The sequence below is a fragment of the Dendrobates tinctorius genome, unplaced genomic scaffold, assembly GCF_039654945.1.
Source record: "Dendrobates tinctorius isolate UK_male_01 unplaced genomic scaffold, ASM3965494v1 ptg000029l, whole genome shotgun sequence".
NCBI classification, from domain to species: Eukaryota; Metazoa; Chordata; class Amphibia; order Anura; family Dendrobatidae; genus Dendrobates; species Dendrobates tinctorius.
In genome coordinates this window covers 18,608,123-18,627,632 of record NW_027361697.1, presented here as the reverse complement: position 1 = coordinate 18,627,632, position 19,510 = coordinate 18,608,123, and the positions used below count along the sequence as shown (strand labels likewise).

The window sequence follows — 19,510 nt, the reverse complement described above, 5'->3', positions numbered from 1 at the left end:
CACTATATGGTGTATAATAATAATCTTTATATAGTAATAATATAATATATAATATTATATTCAACAGCACTTAACAGTTTGCACACATTAGCATTGATGTCCCCAATGGGCCTCACAGTCTAAATTCCCTATCAGTATGGCTTTGGGAGGAAACAGGAGAACCCAGAGGAATCCCTCGCAAACAGAGGGAGAACATACAGACTCATTTAAGATGTTGTTCTTGGTGGGATTTGAACCCAGGACCCCAGCGCTGCAAGGCTGCAGAGCTAACCACCAAGCCAATGTGCTGCTTGTGTATGGAGACACTCTGTATCAGCAATGTACACTTTGTACATCCAACCACAACCAGAGCTGCAAATCGCTGATTGGTGGGGGTGCTGGGTGTTCAATCCCAAACAAATCTTATTTTGATGAAGTCTGCTAAAAGATAGATCATCAATATATTAATCCCCTTTAATTCCCAAATGGCAGCTAAGCTTACACATGCATATTCCTTGCAACATACGTAATGTGATTATATATAATAAACAGGTCCAATTTCGCTCATCTGCTGCGCACCAGGAGCTTCAGGTGAAAATTATTTAGAACACTTTTTACTCTTTATAGTACATAGAAGAATCTGTCACAATTAGGAGGTCATTAGCAAGTTTGCTGCTATTTCTGCTATTTATTTAGCAGCAGCTAAGTCCATCCCATAGTTTCATAGTTTTTAAAGTTGAAGGTAGATAAGTCCATCAAGTTCAACCTATAGCCTAACTTGATCCCGAAGAACGCAAAAACCCCACTAGACAGATGCTAAATGTCCCATATTAGAGGACAAATTCCTTCCTACAGATGGCAATCAGACTAGTTCCCTGGATCAATGCCCCATCACATAATCTGGTACCTGAATAATCTGTGATATTTTTCACAAAAGATATCCAGGCCGCCTTGTCCTTTTAGTTAATCGACTATTACAACTTCATGTGGAAGAGACTTGTCAAATCCAATTGCTCTTACAGTAAAGAATTCTTAATCTCACTGCTCGTACAGGAAAAAAATCTCTCCAGATAGGGGTCTACTGATTGCTGTGATTTCAACTTCTAAAATCCCTAGAGAACAGGTATTGCCAGGAAAAGCTGCTTGGGTCCATACCTGCTATTATATGTGTTCAATTGTAGTAGTGTTCCGAGCTGTGGACCCCATTTAGGGCACATATGGGCTCTTATATAATGGTGGAGATGTCCTTTTGTCCAAAGCCAGGATGGCAGTGTGACGTTGAGTCAGCGCATGTGCATACCTCACTACGGCACCATTTTATTGAAGACACTGTATGCGAATTCACAGACAGTGTCTTCAACAAAATGGCGCTGTATATCGTGGGATGTGCATGCGCTGACTCCAGTACCATTTTATAGAAGAATTCTACTGCAACGTCAACATAGCAGTGTGCATGCTGTGACCATCACCATTATCCCAATGGGCGGTGCGTGCACCCTGCTGCGTTGACATTGTAGTACATTACTTCAATAAAAGTCATAAAAGTCAGTGTGGAGTCAGTGCGCTCGCATACCACTCTATTCGGAGACTTTTTTTTTCCTTTAAGACAATGTCTGCGAATTTGCACATACAGTGTCTTCAATAAAATTGTGCCGGAGTCAGCGCGTGCGCATACCGCAGGGTTCCCCAACTCCAGTCCTCAAGGCCCACCAACAGATCATGTTTTCAGGATTTCCTTTGTATTGCACAGGTGAAGCAATTATCACCTGAGCAATACAAAAGAAATCCTGAAAACATGATCTGTTGGTGGGCCTTGAGGACAGGAGTTGGGGAACCCTGGCATACCGCAATCTGCAGTGCCATTTTATTGGAGATACTGTATAAGGTACTAATAAAAATGCTGACCACCTGGGTGTAAAACTGATTCAATAGCTAGTAGGATATATAGAAAGGGATAGCCTATTGGAGACTCCCCCTACAATGGGCAATTGTGTTTTTATGTAGGAGCAGGACTATCAGTAGTGGAGTTTCCATATTAATTTATTATAGCTGAAGGGTTGTTCAGTAAAGAAACTGATTTTTAAGTGTCCTATTAGGTTATGTGCAAACATCTTTTTCAGGTTGATTTCACCTGGAAAAGTGTTGAAAACAATGACAAAACCGCCAACGAAGCAGCTACTGGAAAAAGAGTTCCAGCTTTTTTCTGAACTCGCTTCCCCTAAGGCTACTTTCACACATCCGTTTTTTTAAATCCGGCATGATGCGGCGAAATTTGTGAAAACCGGATCCGGAATTGGATCCGGTTTTTTCACATAGAATGTAATGATCGCCGCATCATGCCGGATGGACATGCGGCGCCTCCGGGTTTTGCCGGATACGGCAAACATGCGCCGTCCGGCATCTGCAAAAAACGTTGGCTGCAACGTTTTTTTGCAGCGCCGGACCGGCTTTTTCAACTGCGCATGCCCGGGCACTATGTTTTAACCCCACAAGTGCCCGGCGCACATCTCTCTCTCTCTCCCCCTCCCCTTCTCTCTCTCCCTCTCTCTCTCTCTCTCCATACGCTCCATACCTTTCTTTGGCTGGCTCTGTAGTCCCCCTCTGTCTCTCTGGCTGCTCTCTCGTCCCCCGCTGTCTCTCTGGCTGCTCTCTCGTCCCCCGCTCTCTCGTCCCCCGCTGTCTCTCTGGCTGCTCTCTCGTCCCCCGCTGTTTCTTTGGCTGCTCTCTCGTCCCCCGCTGTCTCTCTGGCTGCTCTCTCGCCTCCCGATCTCTCTCCGGCTGGCTCTCTCAACCCCCGGTGCTGCGGCTCCTTTAAATGTCCTCCAAGCCGCATCAGGGGCCGCATGTACATCCGGTGTCATCGCTGCAGGCCGGATCCGGCGGCATGGCTATTCGCCGCAGGCCGCCGGACCCCTGACACCGGATGTGTGAAAGAGGCCTAAGAAAACCTTGTTGGGTCTTATAGACGTCGTGGGCACGTATCCTGGGTGTATGAACTGTACATACAGAATTTTTTGAGCAGAAACTGAGAAAATTCTCTAAATCCTCCTCAAAAATCTTGAAGGTTCTATACAGTTTGTGCTCCATAAACTCAGCAAAAAGACTCAGTGTGCACACAGTCTAAGGCGTGTGCAGAAACTCTCTAAAAATTATAACAAAAACTCAGTGATATGTTCGCCATTAGTCTCTTTGCTGATCTTTTGGAGTGAACATTCCAAGTTTTAGAGGCGAATTTGGAGAACTTCAGCTACAAAAAGAAAAAAAAAAAAAGTGAAAATACTCTTAGAATAAAAATACGGTACTTGCCAATGGTCCCAGATTTCTCAATAGAAAAGAGGGCAGACCCCCAAAGAGGGTATTTTTGGACAGACTTGGGGTATTACTGACAGGATCTGGGAGCATTTCCATGGTGGGAATTAGGGTACTGTTACACTAAGCGACGCACCAGCGATCCCGACAACGATACGACCTGGTAAGGATCGCTGGTGCGTCGCTGCATGGTCGCTAGTAAGCTGCTAAACAGGCAGATCTACTCAACGACGCAGCAGCGATGCGGCGATCCATATAACGACCTCGGCGGTCACACAGCAGCTATTCTGATGACTCACGCCTGCGTCCCTGAGTTCTGCGTCACCGAGGTCGCTCTTGTGTGTCAAACACAGCGATGCATGCTGGCCAGTGGGACGCCAACGATCAAAAAATGGCCCAGGACATTCGAGCACGATCAGCGATATCCAGTGGGGGGGGCCGGTCGCCGCTATGTGTCACACATAGCGAGGTCGCTGTTGCGTCACAAAATTGGTGATGTTTCAGCGATCTCGCTAACGATCTCGATATGTGAGACGGGGCCTTTAAACATTTTCAATAACGTTTGCAATTATGGAGTTAAAGAAGGCTGTGATCCATTTGGGAACCTGATCCCCTGACCACAGGAAAGAGAAGTTACAAAGAACATCTATCTGCATGACCAAACCAAAATTACAAATTCAGTCCATTGATTTGAGTGGGCGTTGTGTAATGCTTAACTTTCCCCTGGGGGGGGGGCGCTGCAGGGAAAAACTTCTTGCCGGAGATTACCACTAATTGCCTGAGGAGAGGGAAACGTTAGAATCTGCTCATTGTCAGATTACAACAAGTAGAGAAAACAAAGGAATTGTATTACGCCAAAAAAAGAAAAAACTAAGCGCAATTCAATAGACGCAGCATCAATCATTAAAGACTCCTTTATATTTCCCCATTCACCTTTATTTTGAAAATAAATCCTATAAAAATAAGTTACTTCCTTTTACAAATAGAAATATAATCCATCATATCATAATAACCATATCCATAAAAAAAATCATATATTATATAAATAGTACCCACGATTGTCAATGTAGAAAAGTAATCACCAAACACAATATCCTATGTACTTCCCTTTATAAAAATACAATATTGTCCTGATAAGTGCTTTGTGTCTGGCGTAGACACGCTTAAACATCTCCCACGCAGGAGGAGGGCCTGCAGTGATTTTCAGGTAGTGTTTTTTAGATCAATGTGGCAGGAGCAGTGTAGTTTTACAGTAGTATTAATCTTAAGGTATCTTTAGTGTTTCACAAGTAAAGAAGCAGCTTCATAATATCCATGAGTGGGTTTCACCACGAGTACCTAATGGGTAAAGGGGCTCATTCAGACGCCAGCGATTTCTCTGGTATGGGAAGAAAAATGGTCCAATTTTCATTGGAGTTCGGTCAGTTTTTCTTGTATCGGGAGGGTGGAATTTTCGCAAGCTTCTAGCAGTCAGTAAAAATTGGACACCACATGGATGGAATCTTATATGGATTATTTTGCTTAGTGACTTGGATCAAGAAAAAAAAAAACGATATGATTTGGTGCGCATCAATCGGGATGAATTTCAATATTGTCAAACTATAAAAGAAAAAACAAAACACAACTTGGTTTGAGTTTTTATGTGACGCTGTATGAAAGGAAAGGAACACTTAAAATTTGTGCCAAGCCCAGAGCAGGGTCTGAGGGGGGGGAGTGCATGTTACCAGCATACTTTCTGGTGGTCTTTTGGTTACTTTCAATAGCACTAATGGTTAAAATTGCAAAGTTCTTGTAAAAAAAACCCAAAGATTGCATAGGAGAGTGCACAGTCTGGTCTAATGGCCATTCTGCTAGTCCAAACTTAATTTTTAGTAGTGCTTCAACACCACCGGCAGGCAGAAAGCCAGGAGGACACGTGACCGCAACACTTTACGTCTGTGCCATGAACCATCCTTTTATGCCTATAGCAGGCACTTTAAGTTTCTATGTATTTCCTAGAATGTTCCTTCAAGTTAAAATGATTAGTCTCAACGTCACTGGAAAATGGGAATTAGGTCCTGCTGATCCACCAGAGTGATGTCAAATCTTGATTAATAAAGCTGCCGATCCAGAAAGTAGAATCGCTGCCGATGGGCTGACTAGTAGACTAGACTCCTATTGCTACACATACATTTTGGACCGCTAGAGCTTGATAATAGGCAAACTATAGTGTACTTGTAAAAAAAAAAGGTCATCCACAATGGTTGAATATATTCTGATAGGCTGACATGGGAAAAAAAATAAAGCAGACATTTCCCGTAGGATTTGTAATCCTGAAGAAGAGTATCGCCAATCATCACCGGTAGCTCATTATATTGCCACCTCCATAGACTTCTATGGTCAGCGTACCACTGCATATACGATATTAGGAAGTATCACAATATACTGAATATTTTTGTACCTAGTAGTGCTTTCAAAGTAACATATTATTTATTTTTCCATTATTATCCTTGGAAATTCCTGATTCAGCACCAATTCCAGTAGCGCTGACAATGCCCAATGGCCTCAACTGACGACACACGGCATCCATCATCATGTAGTGTTACATCTATAGGAATGTGTCCTGAACTTGTACCCTGTCAAATGTTGACGTAATCAAGAAATATAACAAATAGATAAGTTTCACAGAAACCAGTAAAGTCCTGTGCTGCGCGGAGAGCGGCAGGTAGTGTGCACTGGAAGAGTCCATGAGAGCAGTAGTCCATCCGCTTTTGACGGGGTTACAGCAACCCTCGTCTATACATTATTCAGCGGCGTTGTCTCCTTGGTTTTCGGTGTTCGCCCTTTTCCGCATTTGCAGAGGACCACTGACAGTACTATTATTAACACGATAAGAGCCACCGCTATTCCTACAGCAACTAATATAGTATAGTCCAAATCTGGAAAGACAAAAGCGAGACAAAGAAGGGTTAGATGAAATAAAAACACTAAATTATTAACTATATATTGGCATGCAATAAATATATATGTATCTCATGTACCATCAAGATACATATGGGGGTTATTCCCTTTTTCACCAAAGCTCCACCTCCTATTAGCAAAATATTCCATATTTTTCAGCTGTTAAAATAGTTCTAGAGGATTTATTATATTCACGGGAGGCAGAAACGTCGTATCTTGTGCAATAGCAATACCTGAATGTATTATGTAGCTACCACATGTCAGGACACATGTGATGCCCGGCCCATTGAAGAGGTTTTTCCATCTCAAACACCTTGTAAATTTGCCAACTTTGGGATCCCCACCTACTGAAAAAAATGGGGGTGCACTGATGCCCATTTGGCCAGATGAATCCAAATGCAGACTTAATGGAGAGATGGCTGTGCATGAGTGGCAATTTTCATTAATATCTATGGGTGTGTCCACACTTTTTTTTTCCGGGAGGTTTTGGAGCAGAAATTCTCCTAATCCTCCTCAAAAAGTCAAAACATTGGAGATTCTGGAGAAAAAAAATTTGCATATACCCTAACATAAAAAACTAAACAACTCCTAAAGACTTGGATGGAAATTGCAAAGCACATGTAGCGTCATCCTGCCATCGACTGTGCCTGGATGTGGCTAGGCTACCATGGCTGGTAGAATGGGGACATGATGCCCCCCCCCCCCCCATCTTCTAGATAGGCCGGCTCCTAGCGGTGGCATCACCACCTACAAGGTATTAATGGCACATCCTGGGGATAGGTCATGAATGTCTGAAATGGTAAAATCCAGTTTTGGGCCCATAGTTGTTGCTTCAGCTTAATATACACCGCCCCCGGACAACTCCACTAATTAGTAAGATAGGAAGCCACAACACATTACAAGTAATGTGTTGGTAAACGAGGGGGGCAGAAAAATAGAAGAACTCGTAGGAACAGAGAGTGGTCTATATGGAAGCACATGTGACTTATTGACCTAATTGCGTGGGAATGGACTGCAAAGAATTAATAAAAGTGTTATGCAATAGGACCCAACTCCCACATGTCTACAGAGGTCATACGAGAGGAGTCAACTTACAATGAGGCACAAAACTCCAGTGGAGGGGAAAAACCCACTGGCAGCTGGAAAGCAAAAGCAAATTCAGAGTCGATGACATTTACATTGGCTTAGACATTAAAAGTAGAAATGCTTCTCCAAGGATCCATAAAAATAGTAGGGTTTAAAACTTTTCAGGAATTACAATGTATATTTTTTACACTTTCAGGGTTATTGAACACTTTGAGAGTTAGTAGCTAGCCACAGGATCAGTGATAACTTTGATTACTGGGGTTTCGACTGCTGGGACTCCCATTAATCCCAAGAAAGGGCTCCTGAAAAGGACCATCGAAATGAAGCAGCGCCTGGAGCATGAGAGAAAATGCTCTGATTATCATCTACGGGACTGAAGTAGAAAGCAGAATGCATGGCGCTTGTGTGACTCCATATGCAGGCATGAGATGGTCGGTTATGGCCGTCTAGACTAGAACATATCCCATGAGGTTTCTCTGCTTCTAAAGGAAAGTGATGCCATTCCCAAAAATGAAGATAAACTATATACGGCTATAAAAAAAATAAAATGGGGCTTTAAAGATTCTTTAACTTTTTTTTTGTTCAAACAAATCCTTGACTAAATCATTTTTTACAGGTGGAGCTTAAAACTGAGTCAATAGCAGAACATAATAGATACTGTACAGGAGGTGACACAGAAAAATGCAATAAATGCTGCTCCATCTGCAAGTCTAGGAAAAGGTTCCCAACATGATCCTCATACCGTAGTACACAGGTGCCTTGCTTTCTATGGCACATTCCATTACGGATCACTGTCACGGTCATGGGACTGGATTTTTTTTTTCCAATAGCTAAATGGAAGCATAATAAGCTAGCCATAGGCAACAGCTATTGTAGCCTCAGAAAAAAGAAAAAAAAAAACCTTTCTAGTTTTACAGCCAGTTTATTATTCCAACACATTCTTTGACTTTGAGCCGAATGTTTTGATAGCAAAAGATTAAAACCCCCAAAACAAACAGAACAAAACTCTTTACTTTGGACACATACCTCCACCATTTGATGGCGTGCACACTTCCTCCGAGTTTTGGCTCACACGGTTCGTTATGCGAGATGGAACTGATGCCTGGACATAGAAGCAATAACCGTCACCTTTCTCTGTATTTATGACAATGTCATTGGTGGAGGAGGATTGTGACTTCTGCGAGAAAAAAAATTATATACACATATAAATTGCAGACAATCGCCAACATTGTAAGTTAGTCATCTTTTACCAAATTATTGTACGGTGCCTTATATAAAGCAAGCACTTGCCAGAATGCAGCTCAAAGCATGCTCTATGCAGGCAATACAAAAAAAAAGTGTGAGGAATGGTGGGATATTTCAACCCTGAAACCATTAAAATTGTAAATTATGCACGTCTATTATACATGCGGTAACATCGGATCAGTATGAGACTTCATATTAAAGAAGCACTCCTCCCATCAAAGTTTTTATCTTCGTAATACATTGCAATAATCCTATTATATAGCCCTGTGCACTTACAATTGCTCATTTTGCCTTTCTACCTAGCTATTTCTCCTCTTTTTTTCAGCTTTATGTAGAAACAGGAAGTCTCTTTTTCCTTACATAAGCCATCCCTCCTCTTTAACTCCTGACTTTTTTTGCTCCCTCCTTCCCGGCAAGGGAATTTACAGTGATGTAGAATTGTACTTCTAATGATGACTCATGCAGGGAAAACGAGACTTCCTGTTTCTACATAGATCTTAGAAGGATTCATGGCCCATACTCAAATTAAAGCATCTTGAGTACCTTTTACGATTACTAGGTCCCCGTGAAGTCATGACATTGTCATGTCAGGGACCTAGTAAGAGCAAGATGGACCCAGGGTTCAGGCATTTAGGTGATGGCCAAGGAAGGTCTGGCTGTCCTGAAGTATAAAGAATGCTTGACCAAGGTATGTAGCATGAATTTTTTTTCTTCTCTTCGGAAATGATGATATGATAATGATCACGATATAGGAGCCTCTTCTTACCTTTCCTGTGCTGGAAGCCTTCCTGTAGTATAGTGTATAGGCAAAGTCATTTTGAAACATATCCCGCACTGTGATCACATTGTTATTAGCATTTCTGTAGGGTGTCGGGGTATCTCTGACAACTACAGTGAGACGGCTGTGGTCTTTATCAAATGTGTAGTTTTGGATCATCGGTTTTCCGATTATGGCTACAATGAAAAAGAAACAAGATCATGTAACTAATGGTAACCAAGGAATATTATAGAAGTATTACAGGAATATTTGCCCTGCCCCCTAAATACTAAAAACAAAAAAAAACGTGTTTTGATAGTTCAACTCTATGCCAAAGATATGGATCTGCTGATACTGATGGAAGACAACTTAGGGGGTTGCCTACATTTTTAGGGTATGTTTGGATCCAAATATTGGGAAGTCATTGTGGTTGACGAGAAAACCAACTCTCCGACATGTCATCTGATGAGGCCAGAAGCTAAACCACTTGCTATAAAGCGGATCCTTACAATTAAATTCAGGTTAAAAAATTGGAAAAACCCTTTGAACACCCAGTTATGCATGACATCCAACAGAAAGTTGGTTCACATTTTCCATACACAAGGACTAAAACAGAAAACCCCCCACAAAAACTTAACAGAAAAATAAGGTAAACAGTGATCCTTCAATAATTTTATGAGAACAGTGCAATTTTAGTAATAAGGTTTCATCCTCGTTTTCATTGCAGATTTATTGACTCCCCCCACGTTGTCTTTATTATTAGAATAGAATGAACACATACTTTGCAGATAAGGTGTGAAAGTTGGTCCTTCCGCATAAGGAAACTCCTCAGCATGAACTTCGATTGATGACGATGGTCTGATTTCTGAAACAATCCGAACTTCATAGGTGCTGTTAATATCCTTCATAAGATCTGAAACATCGCACGTGGTGGCCGTGGTGTATGGACACTTCTTCGTCCAGTCTTGCGAAAGTGGACTAGAAAGACAAAAACCAGACGTTAGTCGACATTTCTTTATCTCTGCATATAGGATGGCTGCCAGATTCCCATGGGCAACCTGAAACTTAGATAAAAACATAAAGCGAAAAGACCGCTTCAGAGATAGCCTAAAAAATGCCAAACTAATGGGTATGACACCACGAACAATCAATGGTCCCTCTGAAGTGGTGAAAAAGTAATTTGCGCATAATGAATATATATGGTTGGTTGTCCGTTCTCATTCAACCCAGTAGCAGCGAAGAGGACAAACAATTCTCTTTTCTCACGGAAAGATCAGTCTGACAAACACCGAACTAATCTGGAATCTCACAAACCCAGAAGTAGAGGACAGGTCAAAAATATCCAATTACGGGACCACCAGTGAGTAGTCGGGTGGTAGCGGCATATTTCATGTTAGAATTCTACTTGTAGACGTTCTCCATCGTCAGCAAGTACATTTTCTACAATTTATTACCATCCTATAATGCAGATTGTCTAATGTATAAAGTTTTGAGCAGAAGTTTTAGGCAGGCGTGGCGAAAGAAAAAAAATGCAATGTAAGAATATTTTAGTTTTTATATCAAAGAGAAAATCTAGTGAGTGCTTTTGTTCATTCACTTTGCATTGTTAAAAACACAATTTTAACTATTTTTAAAGTATTTTTTGCCAAACTCCTGCCTTAAACCCATGCACAGCCCTGTGTGTTGTCTTTCCTACACCTAATCTGTAGCTTAGGAACCAGTTCTACTGATCCTTTGAGTCATAATTCCGCAGTAAAGGTGGAATTCATGTTATCGTATTACCTTGCAGCTCTTATCATTCCTTCTAAAGTAAAATTTCACGAGTACTTGTAACATAACATGCAGGGACAAGCTCGCGCCAGGACTACCCGTACATTATGCCAATACCTCCACTATCAGCAATTCTGCCTCTGCACAGTAATCTAGAACAAATGTTCCACACCTCAAAAAAAAAGCAATGATCCTGACAAAGCAACCAACATCTAGCTATTCCAGGAAATCATTGACAGACAAGTATTGTCAGATAATTCCAATAGCAAAGTTATGCAATAGAAGCCGTGATTAATAAATAATTTGTGGTGCCTCCAGGATGCCACATTGTGAGTTGTCAGTGTGGCGTCCATAGTTATAACCAATTCCTACTCACAGCGGGTGCCACCTAGCTTTACCAAAAAACATTAGAACTTGTTAAATCTATACTTTTCCAACTTGATAGTCTGGATCACCATCTATGAAACGTAGAGGCAACGTTGCTCCTTGTGGAGAGTGACATGTCAAGCCTGACATGCCAAGTACCCCAAAAGAGTGCCTGAAGATTGAGATTTTGACTTTTATCCCAAGTTATGTGACAAAGTCGATATCGACTTTTAGGATCAGCAACTTTCTATTGTTGGATCTAGAGTTGCGGTCCTCTTCCTCTCTGGAGGGACAATGTGCTCATCATTTCATAGATATGCAGAGAGACGTTTATCACTCACCTTCTCAGCAAAACACTGTACGTATAGTTTGTAGGTTTTGGATTCCAGTCTAAAATGGTTTTCAAGTTGATGGATGACCAACTGATGCCTGTCGCCGTGGGAAAGTTCTCACCTACAAAAGATGAATGACATTTTAAGGATTAACAAGCTCCTGTTTCAAAGATACTTAGTGTTTAATTCTACATCTCAAAAGGAAGTAAGCGAGTTACTAAATAAACACAAGCACGGTTTTACTATGGTCAATGCTGAAGAATATTAATTATCCTTATGTATCACGATTGCGTCAATGGCCCTAGATCTCTACGTGACCCAATATAGTCAGAAACATCTCCGGTCTCCTTAGAGGTTTGCGCCGTTGCTCTGCCACTTAGGGGGATGTGCATACAATGTCTTTTTTTAGGTTGAACCCACCTGAAAAAGCCATAAAAAAAGCCAAAGAGAACGAACATATGCACAGCAATATCAAAATATCTTGCGGTGCATACGTGCCATGTTTTATGACTTCTTTTAAGTGCTTCGGGCTACGAAAGCCGTGAAGTGGCTAAAAGAAGTGACCGGTCACTCCTTCTTGTGGCGTTTGCTTGGAAACCACTGCCATGTTATATATGGAATTAAGGGGAAAAAAAAATTCACAAAACACCATTCGGGGGAAAAAAAAAAAGTCTTCAGTGACCATAAACTTCATAAACTCCCAAGAGTGAGAAAAGAAAGTTTATCAGGCCATTCCGCAAACATATGAACAAAATAAGCCTAAAAGTAGATTCTGGTGCTTGGCATCAAGTATAATTCTTCATCATGTATTATGTCATGGCACAAACACTGATGGACACAGACGAAAGAGTGCAAAGTACAATATATGGGCAATTTGTAGTCCAATTTCACCTGCGTTGGGGCTCTGTGCGGCCATACGGGTGGCAGCAATGATATCCACCCCTGGGCACAAAATGTTGTGAACTAATGCAAAGTTTAAATATTTCTATTTGTGGCCGTAGTAAGGTTTAAAGGTTAATCTGAATTAGGTCGGGGTCAGACTTGTGAGTACAATGAGAAAAACTCGCATCAATACCTGGCACTGCCACCGCACACTCCAGTCCTGAGTGCCAGCGGCAGCGCCGGGTATTGATGCGAATTTCTCGCATTGTACTTGCAAGTGTGACCCCGGCCTTAATAATGAATCGGATTTCACATTTTGCTGCATGTACACAAATACTGGTGACCAACAAGGAAAGCCGGCAATAGATATCAGCCGGTATGAGCTCCGGCTGCACAATATCCTGTACTGCTTTCCAAGTGCTGATGGAGGCATGAGGACGGAGGCATAAAGATGGAGGCAGGGTATTTCTAATTGAAGGATATTGTTGGAAACATGCTGATGAGTTACTTCCAAATCAAACTCAAGTTTCTAGTTGTCGCTACTTTACAGTAGTTCACAAAATATGCAAAAGACAACACAGATCTCAACATATTGATTATCGCCATGAAAATACACAGTAAATACAGATATTTATATAGCAAAGGTCGGAAAACTTGTCTCTGGGATCACATTAGCAAAGCAAAACAAAATCAGAACTTCTGATGCTGAGCGAGGCCTCGTTCAGGTGACCATTTTTGTCTTATTACATGTGCAAAAAAAAAAAAAGGTACCGATTTCCGTTAGTGTGCTGGGTCACATTATCATTGTCGTACATCAGTTTTTTCTACCTGTGTCTAAAATGCAAAAAAAAAATACAGATTCCAAGCTTCTTCTACCGATTAGCTACTCGAAAATGTAGAGCACTCAGATGACAAAATGGGTTCTATGAGTTTTTGGGTTTTTTTTGCAGACACTGCAAAACAAATATGGATACGTGAACAGCTTTAAAGCCTATAACGCTACATTCCCACGAGGAGTTTTTGATGTTGTAGATTTTCGAAAAAACGACAGTAACTTATTTTATGTAATAGGTGGAGAAAATCTACATCAAAAATTCACCATAGGAACAGAGGCCAATGGGTGCATGTTTTATCCATGAAAAACACAGATAACACAAGTATGTGAAACATTGCTCAACTAACGAGGCCACCGAATGTGGAAAACTCTTAAACTTGTCAGATATTGCAAGTCCACATTCTATACGGCCATAGGGCGTGACAAGGCTACATTAACAATGAAATTTAAAGGAGGATAGCAGATAAGAAAATTTCGTCCGAATCACTAAAATTCACAATAAATCCCAATGAAAAAAAAAAAAAATATATATATATATATGAGACTTGATACTGTACAATATAAACAAGAGAGAAAGATAAGCACAGCAGCAACCAGGAAAATGTAGCAAAAAAAAAAAGGAATGCCTTCGTCACTACATATAGATTTATACATGATCAAGTCAAATTCTAGAAATACTTAAAGACACAACATTAGGTATCTCACCATATTAAAGGGGACCACATTATTCTAGTTCACCCCCAGCACACCTATTATATAGAGACCACCTAACTAAAGCAGACCATGTCCCATGCCAAACAATGAGCAGTGATGATAATACATAAATAGTAAGAAAGTATACTAAAATATTTTGAGATTAAATTAAGTTACTTTCCCATTTATTGTCCTGGTTGCTGCACACACGTATTTATCCAATTAATCCCAATGATACATGATGAGGTTGTGTTCTTGAGGGGGAACGTGTCCCCCCCATACAACAAAAGTCTTCCTGTTTGATAATCTCCCCAATGAATGTTGCCCCCAGCCTCATCCCAAACTGTACAAAACAATATTGTGCCCGCTGCGACGCAACAGATGTGTTAGTATCACGTGAAATGTCTCTAGACCATATATGATATGTGAAGATATTATTTTTGCATTCATTGTGCAAGTCCTTGGGATAAGTGATCCTAACAACAGGCCTCATTTCACAATTTTCTCCATGGATGTAGCTTCCGCTTGTAAATTTAAAACATACGGAGTTAATTAGGGGTCACAATAAAACTATGTTCTCCTCAGAGAGCGGTTCTGACTTCAAAAGATCCCTGGAAATGGTTTTATCCCTTGAGAATATGTTTAACATTGTAGAAAGCCAACTAAATGACCGTGTCCAATCACAGACGTTGTGGCCTCCGCTTGTGTACTGTATATTGTGCCATATGTTCACCCTGTGACGTGAAGATTATAGAGTTGTACACCTAATACCCAGGGCTACAGAATGTGAGAACACAGAGTACCGATACCATGGTATGTAAAATATGCCAGAATGGGGAAAAAGGGTGGGAAATGGAGAGAAAGCCTAGATCTCCTGCAGCCATGTCCTTACTCAAATAAGCCTAGATCTCCTGCAGCCATGTCCTCACGTAAACCTGGATCTCCTGCAGCCATGTCTTTACTCATGTAAGCCTAGATCTCCTGCAGCCATGTCCTTACTTACGTAAGCCTAGATCTCCTGCAGCCATGTCCTCACGTAAACCTGGATCTCCTGCAGCCATGTCCTTACTCATGTAAGCCTAGATCTCCTGCAGCCATGTCCTTACTCAAATAAGCCTAGATCTCCTGCAGCCATGTCCTCACGTAAACCTGGATCTCCTGCAGCCATGTCTTTACTCATGTAAGCCTAGATCTCCTGCAGCCATGTCCTCAAGTAAACCTGGATCTCCTGCAGCCATGTCCTTACTCATGTAAGCATAGATCTCCTGCAGCTATATCCTTACTCACGTAAGCCTAGATCTCCTGCAGCTATATCCTTACTCACGTAAGCCTAGATCTCCTGCAGCCATGTCCTTACTCACTTAAACCTGGATCTCCTGCTGCCATATCCTTACTCACGTAAGCCTAGATCTCCTGCAGCCATGTCCTCACGTAAACCTGGATCTCCTGCAGCCATGTCCTTACTCACGTAAGCCTAGATCTCCTGCAGCCATGTCCTTACTCACGTAAGCCTAGATCTCCTGCAGCCATGTCCTCACGTAAACCTGGATCTCCTGCAGCCATGTCCTTACTCATGTAAGCCTAGATCTCCTGCAGCCATGTCCTTACTTACGTAAGCCTAGCTCTCCTGCAGTCATGTCCTCACATAAACCTGGATCTCCTGCAGCCATGTCCTTACTCATGTAAGCCTAGATCTCCTGCAACCATGTCCTTACTCACGCAAGCCTAGATCTCCTGCAACCATGTCCTTACTCACGTAAACCTAGATCTCCTGCAGCCATGTCCTTACTCACAGGATGAAGTTTTTTAGGATTATTTCTATGCAATGTGGAGCTCTACCTTGATAGGTGCATACAGGGACAAGGAGGCGCTATATGATAATTACCCCTCAAGAGTCATCTGGTTGGTGCCAATGAGGAGAAGACACATGCAATTCCATGCCATTCCTTGCTTGACTGATGTCCCATAGGCTGGGAAGGGGGTGGTGTTGGGGGTGTACAAAGTTCCAACCCAGCACTCTCCTTTCTTTAGATGACATTAGAGCCATCTGGAAATTATGTATCCCATGTGGAGTGTCAGGTAAGCCAAACTCTTGCAATCACGAGTTTAGACCATTCAAAACAATTTCTATTAAAGGGAACATGTCACTGTGAAAATGCCGCCCATTCTGCAGGCACCATGTCATAGAGCAGGAGGAGAGGAGCAGATTGATATATAGTTTTGCAAGAAAATATCCAGTACAACCCATGATTTCATCATTTATTCCTCTGCTGGTTCTGGGATTTCTGGTCCAGTGGGCGGTCCTATCAGTGACTGACAGCTTTCTATATAGAAGTGTGCATACAGAGGGTGCTGTCAGTCACTGATAGAACCGCCCACTGGACCGGAAATCCCAGAAATAGCAGAGGAATAAATGATGGGAACCCAGGTTATACTGAATATTTTCTCACAAAATGATATATCAATCTGCTCAGCTCTCTCTGCTCGGTAACATGCTGCCTGCAGATCGCAATGCATTTTCTTGGTGACAGGTTCCCTTAAATTTCTATGGGAAACTGAGGTTTTTAAGAATTTTTTTTTCTGCACAAGTTTTGAGAAAAAGAAAGACAAAAAAAAGTGCACATTGCTTCTTAGAAGCGGAGCCTGATGGTATCTGCTCCAACTAGGCACTGTCAAATCAAAAGACTGAAAAAAAAAAACCCTTTTCCAAAACAATTTTAGAAAACATTTTTTTTTTAATGCGGACTCATTTAAAAGTCAACGTTGAAGAGAGGTTTTATCTATGTGGATTTTGAAGTCAGTCTGGTTCCAAACATACATGTAAAAAAACCCTCCCCTCAGGTAAAGGAAACCTCTCCGTAAGGGAGCGTTCCGTCAAGAATGTCGGGCTTGAAAAACTTGTCCAAGAGCGTTCCGTGCGAACGTAAACGTTCTCTTATGTTGCGGCCCACTGTTCTAGGACATGTGAGAGTGACGGAGGCGATCAGTATATATCATACAGGTAACAGAAGTCTAGGAGTTCCCAGGATCTGGGGTCCTGAACTTGACCTTCAGCGTCCTGTCCTTACTGGTCAAGAGACTCTCAGAACATTAGAGCGTCCATAAATATTGACATCAGTATAAGAAGAGTTTACACTCCGAATAACACTAGGGTTACTGACACTCATCACTTTATAGGACAGGCTGGGGGTCTCACCTTGTGCTGAGGTCCTCTGCCAGCAGAAGACAGCCACAAGCAGCAGACTCAGTAGACAGCGCATGGTGTGATATAATCCGGGGGATGAGATGAGGGCAGTAGTCCTGGGGCGCCGGTAATCCGGGGAGAAGAGATGATACTTGTCAGTCCTCCCGGACTCTGCTGCTGTGTGAGGGGAGCTCTGTGTGGGACTTGTCCTGCCCGCAGCTCCCTTTATACTCACCTGACTGGGAGGAGAGTCCTGCCTGACTCACTGCACAGCTCTTCCTGTCATTACCGCCCGGTGCCGCCAGAGGCCGCTCTCTGCGCTAATTAGAACTACAAATTACAGAAGTTGCGGAGTCGCCTGTAGTCAAAAGTCCTGTATAATCAGAAGACAGACAGTGGGACTGGTGAGAATCACACGTCTGGGGGCTGCATTCCTTATCAGGACTCATAGCAGTCTGTCTATTATCTATCTATCTGTCTGTCTCATCTTGTATCTATCTATCATCTATCTATCTATCTATCTATCTGTCTGTCTCATCTTGTATCTATCTATCTATCTATCTACCTATCTATTATCTATCTATCATCTATCTATCTGTCTGTCTCATCTTGTATCTATCTATCTATCTATCTATCATCTATCTATCTATCTGTCTATCTGTCTATCTATCTATCTATCTGTCTATCTATCTATCTATCTATCTATCATCTATCTGTCTATCTATCTGTCTATCTATCTATCTATCTATCTATCATCTATCATCTATCTATCTGTCTATCTATCTATCATCTATCTGTCTATCTGTCTATCTATCTACCTATCTATTATCTATCTATCATCTATCTATCTGTCTGTCTCATCTTGTATCTATCTATCATCTATCTATCTATCTATCTATCATCTATCTATCTATCTATCTGTCTATCTATCTACCTATCTATTATCTATCTATCATCTATCTATCTATCTATCTATCTATCTGTCTCATCTTGTATCTATCTATCATCTATCTATCTATCTATCTATCTATCTATCATCTATCTATCATCTATCTATCTATCTATCTATCTATCTATCTATCATCTATCTATCATCTATCTATCTATCTATCTATCTATTATCTATCTATCTATCTATCATCTATCATCTATCTATCTATTATCTATCTATCTATCTATTATCTATCTATCATCTATCTATCTATCTATCATCTATCTATCTGTCTATCTATCTATCATCTATCTGTCTATCTGTCTATCTATCTACCTATCTATTATCTATCTATCATCTATCTATCTATCTATCATCTATCTATCTGTCTATCTATCTATCATCTATCTGTCTATCTGTCTATCTATCTACCTATCTATTATCTATCTATCATCTATCTATCTGTCTGTCTCATCTTGTATCTATCTATCATCTATCTATCTATCTATCTATCTATCATCTATCTATCTATCTATCTGTCTATCTATCTACCTATCTATTATCTATCTATCATCTATCTATCTATCTATCTATCTATCTGTCTCATCTTGTATCTATCTATCATCTATCTATCTATCTATCTATCTATCTATCTATCATCTATCTATCATCTATCTATCTATCTATCTATCTATCTATCATCTATCTATCATCTATCTATCTATCTATCTATCTATCTATCTATCTATCTATCTATCTATTATCTATCTATCTATCTATCTATCATCTATCATCTATCTATCTATCATCTATCTATCTATCTATTATCTATCTATCATCTATCTATCTATCTATCATCTATCTATCATCTATCTATCTATCTATCTATTATCTATCTATCATCTATCTATCTATCTATCTATCTATCTATTATCTATCTATCATCTATCTATCTATCATCTATCTATCTATCATCTATCTATCTATCTATCTATCATCTATCTATCTATCTATCTATCATCTATCTATCTATCTATCTATCATCTATCTATCTATTATCTATCTATCTATCTATCTATTATCTATCTATCATCTATCTATCTATCTATCTATTATCTATCTATCATCTATCTATCTATCATCTATCTATCTATCATCTATCTATCTATCTATCTATCTATCTATCATCTATCTATCTGTC

General features: G+C 40.8%; 1 protein-coding gene and 1 long non-coding RNA gene across 3 annotated transcripts in view; one reads left to right on the top strand and one right to left on the bottom strand.

The window, feature by feature from the left end:
• Positions 1 to 1,758: 1,758 nt before the first annotated feature.
• Positions 1,759 to 19,510, top strand: part of LOC141085712 (uncharacterized) — a 58,356-nt gene continuing 40,604 nt past the window's right edge. Inside the window, exon 1 of the long non-coding RNA XR_012231386.1 lies at positions 1,759 to 1,864. This is a non-coding gene — a long non-coding RNA (uncharacterized lncRNA). The remainder of the gene's footprint in view (positions 1,865 to 19,510) is intronic.
• F3 (coagulation factor III, tissue factor) lies at positions 4,203 to 17,600 on the bottom strand. 2 transcript variants are annotated; one of them, XM_073571411.1, is made up of 7 exons: positions 17,391 to 17,600; positions 11,794 to 11,905; positions 10,098 to 10,294; positions 9,326 to 9,513; positions 8,341 to 8,491; positions 7,324 to 7,367; positions 4,203 to 6,206 (listed from the first exon to the last, which is right to left on the bottom strand). In XM_073571411.1, exons 1-7 carry the CDS (start codon positions 17,452 to 17,454, stop codon positions 6,186 to 6,188), a joined length of 777 nt encoding a protein of 258 aa, XP_073427512.1. In that variant the 5' UTR covers positions 17,455 to 17,600; the 3' UTR covers positions 4,203 to 6,185. The 2 variants fall into 2 exon arrangements, with proteins under 2 accessions (XP_073427512.1, XP_073427511.1); XM_073571410.1 differs by lacking the exon at positions 7,324 to 7,367.

Coding starts and splice junctions, on each gene's coding strand:
- F3 (XM_073571410.1), bottom strand. CDS start 17,454: ATGCGCTGTCTACTGAGTCTGCTGCTTGTGGCTGTCTTCTGCTGGCAG. Junction 11,906..17,390: donor GCAGAGGACCTCAGCACAAG/GTGAGACCCCCA, acceptor CATCTTTTGTAG/GTGAGAACTTTCCCACGGCG. Junction 9,514..10,097: donor TTTCACACCTTATCTGCAAA/GTATGTGTTCAT, acceptor TTTTCATTGTAG/CCATAATCGGAAAACCGATG.